At 39.1% G+C, this 13,009-nt stretch overlaps 1 protein-coding gene across 1 annotated transcript in view; it reads left to right on the top strand.

Moving 5' to 3' along the window:
* Positions 1–11,099, top strand: part of LOC138976490 (proteasome subunit alpha type-4-like) — an 18,006-nt gene extending 6,907 nt beyond the window's left edge. The window contains exons 3-10 of the mRNA XM_070349357.1: positions 3,623–3,665; positions 4,277–4,439; positions 5,169–5,246; positions 5,748–5,836; positions 6,383–6,513; positions 9,682–9,805; positions 10,554–10,744; positions 10,937–11,099. Of these exons, the coding sequence (XP_070205458.1) occupies positions 3,623–3,665; positions 4,277–4,439; positions 5,169–5,246; positions 5,748–5,836; positions 6,383–6,513; positions 9,682–9,805; positions 10,554–10,702 (777 nt within the window). The 3' untranslated portion in view covers positions 10,703–10,744; positions 10,937–11,099. The remainder of the gene's footprint in view (positions 1–3,622; positions 3,666–4,276; positions 4,440–5,168; positions 5,247–5,747; positions 5,837–6,382; positions 6,514–9,681; positions 9,806–10,553; positions 10,745–10,936) is intronic.
* The last annotated feature ends 1,910 nt before the right edge of the window (positions 11,100–13,009 follow it).

The following is a 13,009-nucleotide window of genomic DNA, read 5'->3' as shown; positions in this document are numbered from 1 at the left end:
ATGTACAGTACCCGGCAAAAGAAACGCAACTCATTAGCGCCCGCTGTTGCATTTATACGAATTTTGTAGCGTGTCGAAGTGACACGTTCGCCGCTTGCCATCAAGGCGCTCGCCGATTGACCCCTACCCTGTATAACACAGTTTATGAAAAGGTAAAATAAACAAAAAACTATATAATATGCGCTACGTACAGCTAGTAAAATATCCTCCACGAATCTGTCTTCCTTTTTATGACAATTTGAAAATGACAAAAAACCACTTGCAACAGTGGGCGCGAATGAGTTGCGTTTCTTTCGCAGGGTACGGTACAACTTAGCCTACATGAATAAATAGAGCTTTCTTGTGTCAGCAATGGAAAGGGGTAGATGAAGGTGGGGAAGAAAAGTGCATGCTATATAAGAATTTAGAGGAACAGAGTTGCAGGCTATTAAAAATGCGTCTGGAACGGAAAACAACATAGGCTACATTTATTTTGAAATTGTTTCGAACTAACAATATGGGAGACAATCCAGTCAGGATTAATTTATCAAGGGAGGAAATGAGTAAAAATTATGAAATAAAGCCAGCAGTTTCTTAACAATGACTTATATACTGTTTCACGTCAGGCGGTGTAATTGAACAAAATTTATTTTTTAAAGATGTCATTTGAAAAGGTTACACTAGTAAGCTTGCAAGTATTCTTGTCATGCAGAGTCACATTTCCGTTAGTTTCGCAACAGTGATCCAAGATGGTGGGTAGTCGTAAAAGCAAACGCTCTTTCTCTTTTGCACTGTTTTCCTTGGTTGCATCTTTTTCTGCTCTTTGGCATTGTACCTATTCGTAGTCTTTGGCTTTATATACACCGTATGCGTCTCTTCTACAGCTGTTCGCTTTGTTTCTTGACATTATTTACTGTCGCCGGTAACTTCCATTTCGCTTCATCATTCACAACACAACACAGTTACACAGCAAATTTACTATGAGTTCGAGTTGTCGATAGAGACGGCGTGTTGTGACAGACACCGGTATATGTAGCAACTATCAGGGAAATACTATATTATTAAACTTACAGGATAGTTTAAAGCCGATGCTCACGAATCTCGAATTTTATTGTCCAAGAAGAGAGTGAAGTCATTAGAATTTACTCAGTCATGTCACATGTATACATGTGTATTACTATGAATTTATTTTCTGTATTATTATTACTTATCTTAGTTAACTGGAAGAATGAAACTGCAGAGAGAGCGTCAGAAGAGAGTTGGCAGAAGCCTTGGTCTTGTAATCAAGAGCGCGTACTTTGTAGTCAGGAGTGCATACTTCTTGAGACAATTTATTTTAAGAACTGAGAACTGAGAACAAGTACAAAGTACAATTAGACACTCTACCTAGAGGAACTTGAGACCCCTAATTGATTGGGTACCTGAGCGGCAATTGTGAGTGTCACAAGGAGGGCTGGCAAGTATAAGGCCCCCCCCAAAAAATAGGTCTGTGTACGGTAACCCGACTGACCCTAGTTCTTAGGCCCGACCCTAATCTTTTTTTTGGATCGTCTGAAAAAAACAAAACAAAAAACGCATCCAAAATAGAGCTGTTTGCGCTCAAACAGCAGACGACAGAAGGGAGGTAAGCTCAAAGTACTGTTTATAGTTATGTTGGGTAAAAACAGGGATTGATGAGAAGAAATGAACTGTGAAACATCATAGAGAGGGGAGAGAAAAAAATGGAGAAAAAAAAGCCGACCTACCGACCCTATTTTTTCACCCTATGTTACCGTAAACAGACCTATTTTTTTTTTTGCCTAGGCACATGCTTCAGCCGTGCAGATGGTGTGCTAACAAAAAAGAGCCAACAATGTTGTGGACAGCATTTCGGACAGTCATGAGCTGTTGATTTGCCCGCGAAAAGGCGGGTACGCGTTAATTGTGACGTCAAATGACAGACATTGATACACATGTCTGAGGTCCTTGAAGTTGAAGTTAAACCCTTTCAGCAAAACTTTACAGGGTTCGAAGACAGATGACCCCGGAGCACTCATGTCAATCTAATGGCAGTAATGCTGGCTTTTGCTGAATTTTGCATGGTCACAAAAACGTTTTGGACATGTTGGTTAGATTAACGCTGTGGTTCACAGTTGGCAGAACATGTTCTTGTCTTCAAAAAAATCTTGTTCATTTTGTATGGAAATGTCAGTTTTTGTCACAGTTTCTAGTTGGTGGTGATGTAATTTTTCCCTCCTTCTGTTGATGCCATTTTGTGGCATATTGTTCATTCAGCGCTGAAGTTGTTTGTCGTAGTTTTGTGCTAGTATGGTGTCCAGTGCTCATTTTATTGACTCACATGCGAAGCAAAAGTGAGTCTATGTACTCACCCGAGTCGTCCGTCCGTCCGTCCGTCCGTCCGTCCGTCCGGCCGTCCGGTCGTCCGGAAAACTTTAACGTTGGATATTTCTTGGACACTATTCAGTCTATCAGTACCAAATTTGGCAAGATGGTGTATGATGACAAGGCCCCAAAAAACATACATAGCATCTTGACCTTGCTTCAAGGTCAAGGTCGCAGCGGCCATAAATGTTGTCTAAAAAACAGCTATTTTTCACATTTTTCCCATTTTCTCTGAAGTTTTTGAGATTGAATACCTCACCTATATATGATATATAGGGCAAAGTAAGCCCCATCTTTTGATACCAGTTTGGTTTAACTTGCTTCAAGGTCAAGGTCACAGGAGCTCTTCAAAGTTGGATTGTATACATATTTTGAAGTGACCTTGACCCTGAACTATGGAAGATAACTGTTTCAAACTTAAAAATTATGTGGGGCACATGTTATGCTTTCATCATGAGACACATTTGGTCACATATGATCAAGGTCAAGGTCACTTTGACCCTTATGAAATGTGACCAAAATAAGGTAGTGAACCACTAAAAGTGACCATATCTCATGGTAGAAAGAGCCAATAAGCACCATTGTACTTCCTATGTCTTGAATTAACAGCTTTGTGTTGCATGACCTTGGATGACCTTGACCTTGGGTCAAGGTCACATGTATTTTGGTAGGAAAAATGTGTAAAGCAGTTCTTAGTGTATGATGTCATTGCTAGGTTTAGGTCAAGCATGTGAGTCGTATGGGCTTTGCCCTTCTTGTTATAAACTAAGCCGGGCACAGCTACATTTTCATTGGTTTCAGCCTCCTTTATGCTGTCATTCCCGCACACAACTTCTATTGGTACTGCAAGCAATGCCAGATTACATTCTGAAAACAGTACTGACAGTTATGTACTATGCATTATAGCAGAAATTTTGTGGGGCCTGAAACCAGCTCTTTTATGGCTTCTAAATTGAGCCCCAAGCATGAAATTGTCTTACTTTTTTTGCATAGCCTAGTATGTACAGTACACAGGTACACACAAGTTAAAGAGCCCAAAGATTGTTGGGAAACATTATCACCTGTCTCTGGGTGGTTTTCCCTTCAGATTTGGAAATAGAATGCACTCCAGAAGAGGACTCAAAACGAAGACAGTTCATAGCATAATTCACATGGTCTAAGTCTTTCACCTTAGACGCCTACGACCTGTCAAACCTACAACAATGGTTTTACAACTACAAGACAAATTTGTGCAAGGCTAATAGGTTTTCTTTTGTTGCAGGCTCGACGATACGATTCAAGAACAACCATTTTTTCGCCTGAAGGTGAGAAAAAGATGATTCATTTGAATATTAACCGATTTCTAATGTTATGGTTATTTATTTATTTCTCCTGTACTGTATCGATCCAAATGTCCTGGCTACAAGTACAACAAGATTGTTGTGTAACACTGTGAGAAGACTTTCCACATGTTTAAACTATTGGACAGTCCACTGGCTGGGGGTCAGATCAATGTGTCAGGTCAGGAAATAAGCGACAGTGACCGAACTCCAATGACTGAGAGTGAGAGATAAAAAGTGAACACTGCTCAGTAAGACTAAGAAGCTCTTCTGGTGTAGAAATGAGTTTGTGCAGCTATTTGATTTGGTTCGATCAAGGATTTATTTTCGAGGGTGTAGCTATGTGTAGATTAATATTATTGAGCATCCCCATGTGCACGCATACACACGTTTATCGGTTAAAGATCTCTAGTTCACAGCTGAAGTGTCTGGGGATAAGCACAAAGACATGCATCTGGGATAATTTAAAGATGGTTGGTGCTGTACTATGTTAACTTGCTTACCCCAGGTAGAAAGCAGTCCATTACTTTCCATAAGGAAAACCTCGCAAGATTATTTGAAATGACCTTTTCTTTCCTTAAATTGTTTTACTCCAGGGCGGTTGTACCAAGTGGAGTATGCCATGGAAGCCATTGGGCATGCAGGCACATGTCTGGGCATTTTGGCAAAGGATGGTATCGTTCTGGCAGCTGAGCGACGCAACACAAACAAACTTCTTGACGAGGTGTCATACTCAGAAAAAATCTACAAACTGAGCGAGTGAGTTGTTTCCTGCCGTACTGTCTGTCCTTTTTTGGCACCCCAAAAATTTAGCAACTACTAATACCTTACTGTATTTTATTTATTTTTGATTTAATGGGAGATTTATATAGCGCTTGACGTTCTCTAAGCGCTTTACATATTAATTTCTGCCGTGTGAGATGGAATTTTTTACACAACAAATCACGCATTCACATCGGCCAGTAAATCTCAAGCCATTACGGCGAATATTTACTTTTCACGGCCTATTATTCCAAGTCACACAGGTATTTGGTGGACATTTTTTATCTATGCCTATACATTTTATGTTCCATCGCTTCTTGTTCGGCCGGTATATATATGTGAATTTGTCCGACTGGTGTAAACATGAATTTCTTTCACTGAAATGAAGGTTAACTTTTGAAAAAGAGTTCCTTCCCTTTATGTTTCCCTTCATCTTTTTGGTTATGTGCTGTATATGCTTTTTGTTTTCCTTTGTATTTGTTTGTTTGTGGCCCCGAAGAAGGCTCCATAGGTTACAATTTGATTTTTGCTTTGTTTTGTGTGCTGTCCTTGTATTGGTGAGTACAGATTTCTTTTGTTTTTCAGCTTTGTTTATCTTGCCCACAGTCATTTTGTTGTTTAGATTTTTAAAAGCATGCTGGAAGAAAAGGGATCGGTCACATGTCCCTTTCTTTTGGAATTATTACCTTTATGAGTCGATGATTGTGGATTTTGTGTATGTTTCAGGGATATGGCCTGCAGTGTGGCTGGGATCACATCCGATGCCAACGTTCTCACAAATGAACTCCGTCTTATTGCCCAAAGGTATGACTGTGATGTTGCAGCATGGTTGGTGTGTGATATATACAGTGGAACACTGCTTTTACGACCTCCAAAAATTCAAAGAAAACCAGGTCTTAAAACGTTTTAAGAGCAGTTGCTATGCCAAGCTAAAGATTGCAACGTTTAAACGAATGATCACAAGCAAGAAAAAGTTCCCTCTTTTTTTGTGAGTCCTGGTAATCATGTTTGCTTCCCACTGCTACACTGAAAAGTGGCACTGCAGATACTCTCTATTGGGCATTTTATGTTCCTGCATTTTTAGGAGACTTTATTAAAAATGTCTATTCTTGTGCCAGATTGCATAAATGCAGATGAAGAAATACATTTAACAAAAAATGCTACACTTTAAAACCATTTGCTACGCTGAAAAGGCCAAAACAAATCTAACTTGCAACACTTGAGGCTTCACAAAGTTTGTGAGGTCTGTGGGAGTGTGTTTCCTGTTCAATACTGTTGAAAGTGTTATGTTTGTATGTGACACAGGTATCTTCTGCAGTATCAGGAGCCCATCCCGTGTGAACAAGTAGTGGCCACTTTGTGTGACATCAAACAGGCCTACACACAGTTTGGTGGTGCGTATTCTATCACTCTCTTTGTCCTGGTCTATTGAGCAGATCGTGAACATTGCACTGCTGTGGCAGCACCAGGGTGGAAAGCGCTACAAGTACAAGCAGAACCAAGCTGTTTCTTGTTAAAAAGAAGTTCACCAGTAATAATATAATTGGAACATTCACTATTTGAGACCAGATCAAATAAAGGGAGGTAAGCGGTCAAAGATGTCTTGCAGATGCACAGGATTGAGTGGATTGAAACTACCACAAGAGGAAAGGTAGTTAGACCTGTCGACGGGCAGGGAGATGAGCACTATTGTCATCATTTTCGCTTTTTGTTCATAACAAGCTGGGTAACAAAAAACACTGTTCATGTGTGACAAATCCAAGTTGACAATTTGTTGGATTATTTTTCTGAAATAATGACTTGGGTAATTATTACTTATGCTTTCAACAGTGTCGTATTTCTCACATGTACTTTTTGAAAAAGACGTTGACCGGCTTACCACAGCTAACAGAATGCATTAGGTCAATCCCAGGTTAAATCGGTGGAATGTTTTGTTTCAGGCAAACGACCATTTGGGGTGTCCATTCTCTACGTAGGCTGGGACAGACACTACGGCTTTCAGCTTTACCAGAGCGACCCCAGCGGTAACTACGGAGGTTGGAAAGCAACCTGCATTGGCAACAACAGTGCTGTGAGTCGCTTTCTCTGTCTGTGTGTGTGTGTTTTATTATGTGTGCTATGTAAGCCCAGTTTGCTTTGTTTTATTCAGTTGTCTGTATTGTTTTTGTATGTTTGCTGACTCTTAAGTTTTATAATGTAATTGTAAAGCGTCTGGAGCCAGTTATGGGCTTTGCGCAAAAAGCTGTTTATTATTATTATTATTTTTATTGAGTCACTTGAGAAAAAGTGACTCTATGTAATCGGTCAGTGTTAGTCTGTCCGGCCGGCCGGCCGTCTGGCCGGCCGGCCGGCCGTCCGTAGACACCACCTTAACATTGGACTTTTCTCGGAAACTATCAAAGCGATCGGGCTCATATTTTGTTTAGTCGTGACCTCCAATGACCTCTACACTTTAACGATGGTTTCGTTGACCTTTGACCTTTTTCAAGGTCACAGGTCAGCGTCAAAGGAAAAATTAGACATTTTATATCTTTGACAAAGTTCATCGGATGTGATTGAAACTTTGTAGGATTATTCTTTACATCAAAGTATTTACATCTGTAGCCTTTTACGAACGTTATCAGAAAAACAAGGGAGATAACTAGCCTTTTCTGTTCGGCAACACACAACTTAACGTTGGGCTTTTCTCGGAAACTATAAAAGTGACCGGGCTCAAATTTTATGTGAACGTGACTCATTGTGTTGTGAATAGCAATTTCTTCCTGTCCATCTGATGCCTCATATAATATTCAGAACTGCGAAAGTGACTCGATCGAGCGTTTGCTCTTCTTGTTATTATTATTGTTAAAATGTTTGTCAGTGGCCCTCTTTTCGGGGACAGTTCTTCCCCCCTCAAGCAAATATTGAAATGCTCGTGATAGCCTAAGAAGATAAGAACAGCTTACTTCAGGACGTAGAGCCTAGAAAAGGTAGACTGCTAACGTTCCACAATAAAATAAAATAAATTAAAGAACAAGAAAGGTTAGGTTGTGGAACGTTGAACTTGAATTATAGACAAAACTAGACATTCTGATTCAAAAGTGCGTCGACCTAATGGTCTTTATACTCAGTGAACAAACATAGCATAGCAATAGTATGAGACAAATAAAAGAAAATGCTGATTTGCTGTTGAATTTGACATCTTCATGAAGATAGAGGAGTCGAGAAAAGCTCTCACCATCCTCCGGTAGGTGTTGAGTTTAACACCTCAGTAATTCACAGCTAAGTTTTTTCTTTTATTAGTCTCATATATATAAGTTTGCATGTTTGTCGAATGTAAAGACCGTTTGGTTGACATACTGTTTGTCTATATTTAAACGTTCCACAAACGATATTTTCTTGTTTTTTGTTTGAGCTTATTTTGAGTTATGCTGTAGTTGTATGATAATAGGTTTTGGGGAACGTTTTAGATGTAGTTTGTGGTGGTTTTTTTCCAATACATAAACATGGTGTGGCCAAAATGAGATCTTTGAGGGAAAAACCTAAGAATTTGCACTCACAAGGAAAAGTTGTCATTGAGAAAAAGGCAGATTAATGAGGAAAAACTTCTGTGTGCATTTGTGTGTTTGCTTTTGTAGCATGCAATCGACAAATTCGGATTTTTTTAATTTTATAACTGTCAAGTTTTTATATTTAGTCAAGTTTTGACTAAATATTTTAACATCGAGGGGGAATCGAAACGAGGGTCGTGGTCTATGTGCGTGTGTGTGTGTGTGTGTGTGTGTGTAGAGCGATTCAGACTAAACTACTGGACCGATCTTTATGAAATTTGACATGAGAGTTCCTGGGTATGAAATCCCCGAACGTTTTTTTCATTTTTTTGATAAATGTCTTCGATGACGTCATATCCGGCTTTTCGTGAAAGTTGAGGCGGCACTGTCACGCCCTCATTTTTCAACCAAATTGGTTGAAATTTTGGTCAAGTAATCTTCGACGAAGCCCGGACTTCGGTATTGCATTTCAGCTTGGTGGCTTAAAAATTAATTAATGACTTTGGTCATTAAAAATCTGAAAATTGTAAAAAAAAATAAAAATTTATAAAACGATCCAAATTTACGTTTATCTTATTCTCCATCATTTGCTGATTCCAAAAACATATAAATATGTTATATTCGGATTAAAAACAAGCTCTGAAAATTAAATATATAAAAATTATTATCAAAATTAAATTGTCAAAATCAATTTAAAAACACTTTCATCTTATTCCTTGTCGGTTCCTGATTCCAAAAACATATAGATATGATATGTTTGGATTAAAAACACGCTCAGAAAGTTAAAACAAAGAGAGGTACAGAAAAGCGTGCTATCCTTCTTAGCGCAACTACTACCCCGCTCTTCTTGTCAATTTCACTGCCTTTGCCATGAGCGGTGGACTGACGATGCTACGAGTATACGGTCTTGCTGAAAAATGGCATTGCGTTCAGTTTCATTCTGTGAGTTCGACAGCTACTTGACTAAATATTGTATTTTCGCCTTACGCGACTTGTTATGGATTGTGGAAGAGTTGCTTTCCCTTTTTCCATCGAAAGGTTGAGACAAGTCTACAATGTGAAGTGTAGCTTGCCTCACTGTTGCTATGGAAACGAAATGAAAAACAAGGGAAAGCAACTATTCCACAAGCCATAAAACAAACGACAGAGTTATTTCTAGAATTTGTCTATTGTAAAAGGGTGGCTGTTTTTGTTTTTGTCAATGAAAAGTTTATAAAGCTGGGAAGGGTTAATGTATGTTGTCACTTGTTCCATACACTGAAAACTAAAGCTTCACAGTTCTTAATATACGCTGCGTGCAGTAGAAAGGTGTGTCCAACACAGTAGACGTTGATGGGTGGGCTGGCAATGACGCATTGAAATGACACATTTTAAACCTTATGACGCCATTGCAAGTCGGACGATATTTCTTCGAAACTGAGTTCCAATCTGGATATCTGGCACAATTTTGTGCATTGTGTTATTTTTTGTGCAAATTCATGTGGGATCATTTAAAATGTAGAGCATCAAGAAGAAATTTGTTCTGGGATTATGCGAAATGAGTTGCAGTTGCCATTCCCCTCAGTGATATGACTAAACAATGCACGCAGAGCTGGGAAAGCATATGAAGAAGTGCACACAGCTGCTGCACAGTTGTGCTGTGGCTTACTGCGTATATTAAGACCAGCCTTAAAGCTGTACTCATCCCTGGCTGTTCGTGTGTGTGACAGAATGCAGTGTCGCTGCTGAAGCAGGAGTTCAAGGACAGCGATGCCAGCCTGGACGAGGCGCTCAACCTGGCCGTCAAGGTGCTCAGTAAATCACTGGACGTCACCAAGCTCACGCCAGACAAAGGTAACATAACGTTCATTGTCTACCCTTTTTTGGGATGGTCTACCCCTTTTTTGAACATTATTTAAAAAACAACAAAAGAATTATGTACTCACGGATACAAGGACAGCACAATTCAATACAAATTTACGCTTATGAAAGCTTCATCAGGATCACGAACAAACAAACACAAACTTTATTTTGTTAAAGACTGTATCCTTACCATCATCAACATCCGTTACTCGACGAATAACCGCAGTTGTTCGAAAGCAGTAGGGGGAGGGCAGCACTGTAATTGGGCAACTCCCCGTGGGAAGAGGCACAGTCAGCGAACTGACAGCTTTTTCATGAAACCCCATTTCATTGGATTACAATGGATCCCCCTCTTAAGACCCCAAGAAATCTGAGAAAATCGAGTCTTATAAAGGAGGTAGTCTTGAAATGGGGTTAAATTTTACAGAAGTTGTGAACAGAAAATCTTTAAAAAAATCAACGGGGGAGTCTTAAATTGCGTGGTCTTATAAGTGATGTTCAGCTGTACTGCAATTGACACGTTCAACTGCAGTTGGTTTAAACAAGATTATTTTTATTCAATTTAAACCATATACAAAGATAAAACTCAAAACAATAGGGAAAACAAACTCGAGCGAACACTTATATTGCATCCCCTACGCAGTTGAAAAAGTACACAATTATAATGTGTACTGTAGTTGAGCGACTGTGTTACTGGCCCATGAAACTGACCCGTAATGTCCACTCTTTCCTCTGACAGTGGAGATTGCGACGCTGACCCGGCAAAACGGGCGGACGGTGATCGACGTGCTGAAGGACAAGAGGGTGGAGGCGCTCATCAAGGTGCACGAGGAGGAGGAGGCCAAGGCAGACGCCCAGAAGAAGAAGGAGCAGGAGAAGAAGAAATAACCATCACATCTGTTGTAGTGCGCTGTCATTCATCATCACAAGGTGCGTGCCTTTCAGTCACAATTCTGTTAAAAGTGCTGGTGTGAGTGTGTGTGTGAGGGGTGAGTGAGAGAGATCGAGAGAGATGAAATTGTGTGTGTTATGTGTGTGTGTGTGACAATGGTGAGTCGTATGAGCAGTTGCTTTTCTTGTTTTTTGATGGAATACTATTAATTTATTTTTTATTTTTTGCAGGTTATTCTGGATGTTTTGAGGAGCGGATAGTGTCATCTTGGTTTCACTTCATCATCTTTTCACAATTAAAAGACACTTTGATGTTAAAGGTCTCATTTTTGTGCAGTAACAAAAACTTCATTGATTATGAATTGTTTTAAGTAAATTTGTGCAACTCACAGAATTGATGTATGTGTTTGTGTGTGCACGGGTGCAAGAGAATGAGAGTGACATGATTGCTCATCTCCTAGTTTCACAACACTTAACCCTTACACTGGTGCAATTCTGTAACACATGTGATGTTACATAGCCACTGGTGAATTAACAGAGAGAAAAATAAAGAAAAACGGTCATATAGGTTTTCGCATCCATGGAAGGTAATCGGAACCGACCAAACAGACTGAGCCATTAGCGCAACATATGTCGTGACAACCAGGTGACAGTATACGTAAAGTAGCGCGACATATGTCGCGACAACCAGCCTAAGGGTTAAAACATCCTTGCTATCAAGCCTATAACAGTTTCAGAGACCTTACAGTGTAAACAAGTTAGTAATACTTCAATAGTCACAGACACATTGCTTTTGTGAAAAATCGTGAAAAATTTATAATCGTGTTATAATTTATATGTAGAATACTTTTCGGGGAAGAAAACATCTGGACAAGAAGTTGTCTTTTCTGGTTTGGTAAACATTTGATTTGGTCAATTTAAACTTAATATTTTAACATAGACCAGAAATTGAGACGAGGGTGATAGTTTATGTCTGTGTATGTGTGTAGAGCAAATCTAGGAAACTACTGGACAGAACTTTATGAAATTTTACGTGACAGTTTTTCCAGATGATATCTCTGCAAGTTTTGTTCATATTATTTTTTATATGAATGTCTTTGATGACGTCATATCGATCCTTTTTTGCATAAGTTGAGGCTGGACTGTGGTTAAGTAAGTTATTTTACAAAAAGGATTATATATTTGGTCAAACAATTTTTGACTCAGTTCGGACAATAGGATTGCATTTCAGCTCAGAAGCTTAAAAACTTATTAATGAATTTGTTCATTAAAAATCTCAAAAATCTAATTAAGATTGAAATTTCAAGGAAAGATTCAAAAGTGATTGTTCAGCGTTCTCTATTATTCACCGACTCCTAAAAAAATATAGATATGTCACGTTGACTCTGAAAATGTGCTCAAAATTACAGAAAATCTGTTGATGCAAACTAGGCAAATTGTCATCCTCGACTGACAGTATATAGGATTGCATTTCAGCTTGGAAGCTTAACAGTTAATTATGAGTTTGTTCATTAAAAATCTAAAAAAATCTATTCAAAATTGATAATTCAAGAGATGATTCAAAAAGAATTGCATTGTATTGTGTTTACTCTGAATATTTGCTCAAAACTATTTTTATAAAAACAAACAAATGATTTATGCAAATAAGGTCCTATGTGTTCATGACTCGCCGATACCATCTCGACCTGTTTTGGTCTTCGGGTTTCGGCTCGCCAAGTCTTACTGATCTATATTTTTCATTGTTGCCTTTTTGACTCACATGCGAAGCAAAAGTGAGTCTATGTACTCACCCGAGTCGTCCGTCCGTCCGTCCGGACGTCCGTCCGGACATCCGTCCGGACGTCCGTCCGTCCGTCCGGAAAACTTTAACGTTGGATATTTCTTGGACACTATTCAGTCTATCAGTACTAAATTTGGCAAGATGGTGTATGATGACAAGGCCCCAAAAAACATACATAGCATCTTGACCTTGCTTCAAGGTCAAGGTCGCAGGGGCCATAAATGTTGCCTAAAAAACAGCTATTTTTCACATTTTTCACATTTTCTCTGAAGTTTTTGAGATTCAATACCTCACCTATATATGATATATAGGGCAAAGTAAGCCCCATCTTTTGATACCAGTTTGGTTTACCTTGCTTCAAGGTCAAGGTCACAGGAGCTCTTCAAAGTTGGATTGTATACATATTTTGAAGTGACCTTGACCCTGAACTATGGAAGATAACTGTTTCAAACTTAAAAATTATGTGGGGCACATGTTATGCTTTCATCATGAGACACATTTGGTCACATATGATCAAGGTCAAG

Source organism: Littorina saxatilis, linkage group LG1, assembly GCF_037325665.1.
Source record: "Littorina saxatilis isolate snail1 linkage group LG1, US_GU_Lsax_2.0, whole genome shotgun sequence".
Classification (NCBI taxonomy): Eukaryota; Metazoa; Mollusca; class Gastropoda; order Littorinimorpha; family Littorinidae; genus Littorina; species Littorina saxatilis.
This window is presented reverse-complemented; position numbering and strand designations above follow the sequence as displayed.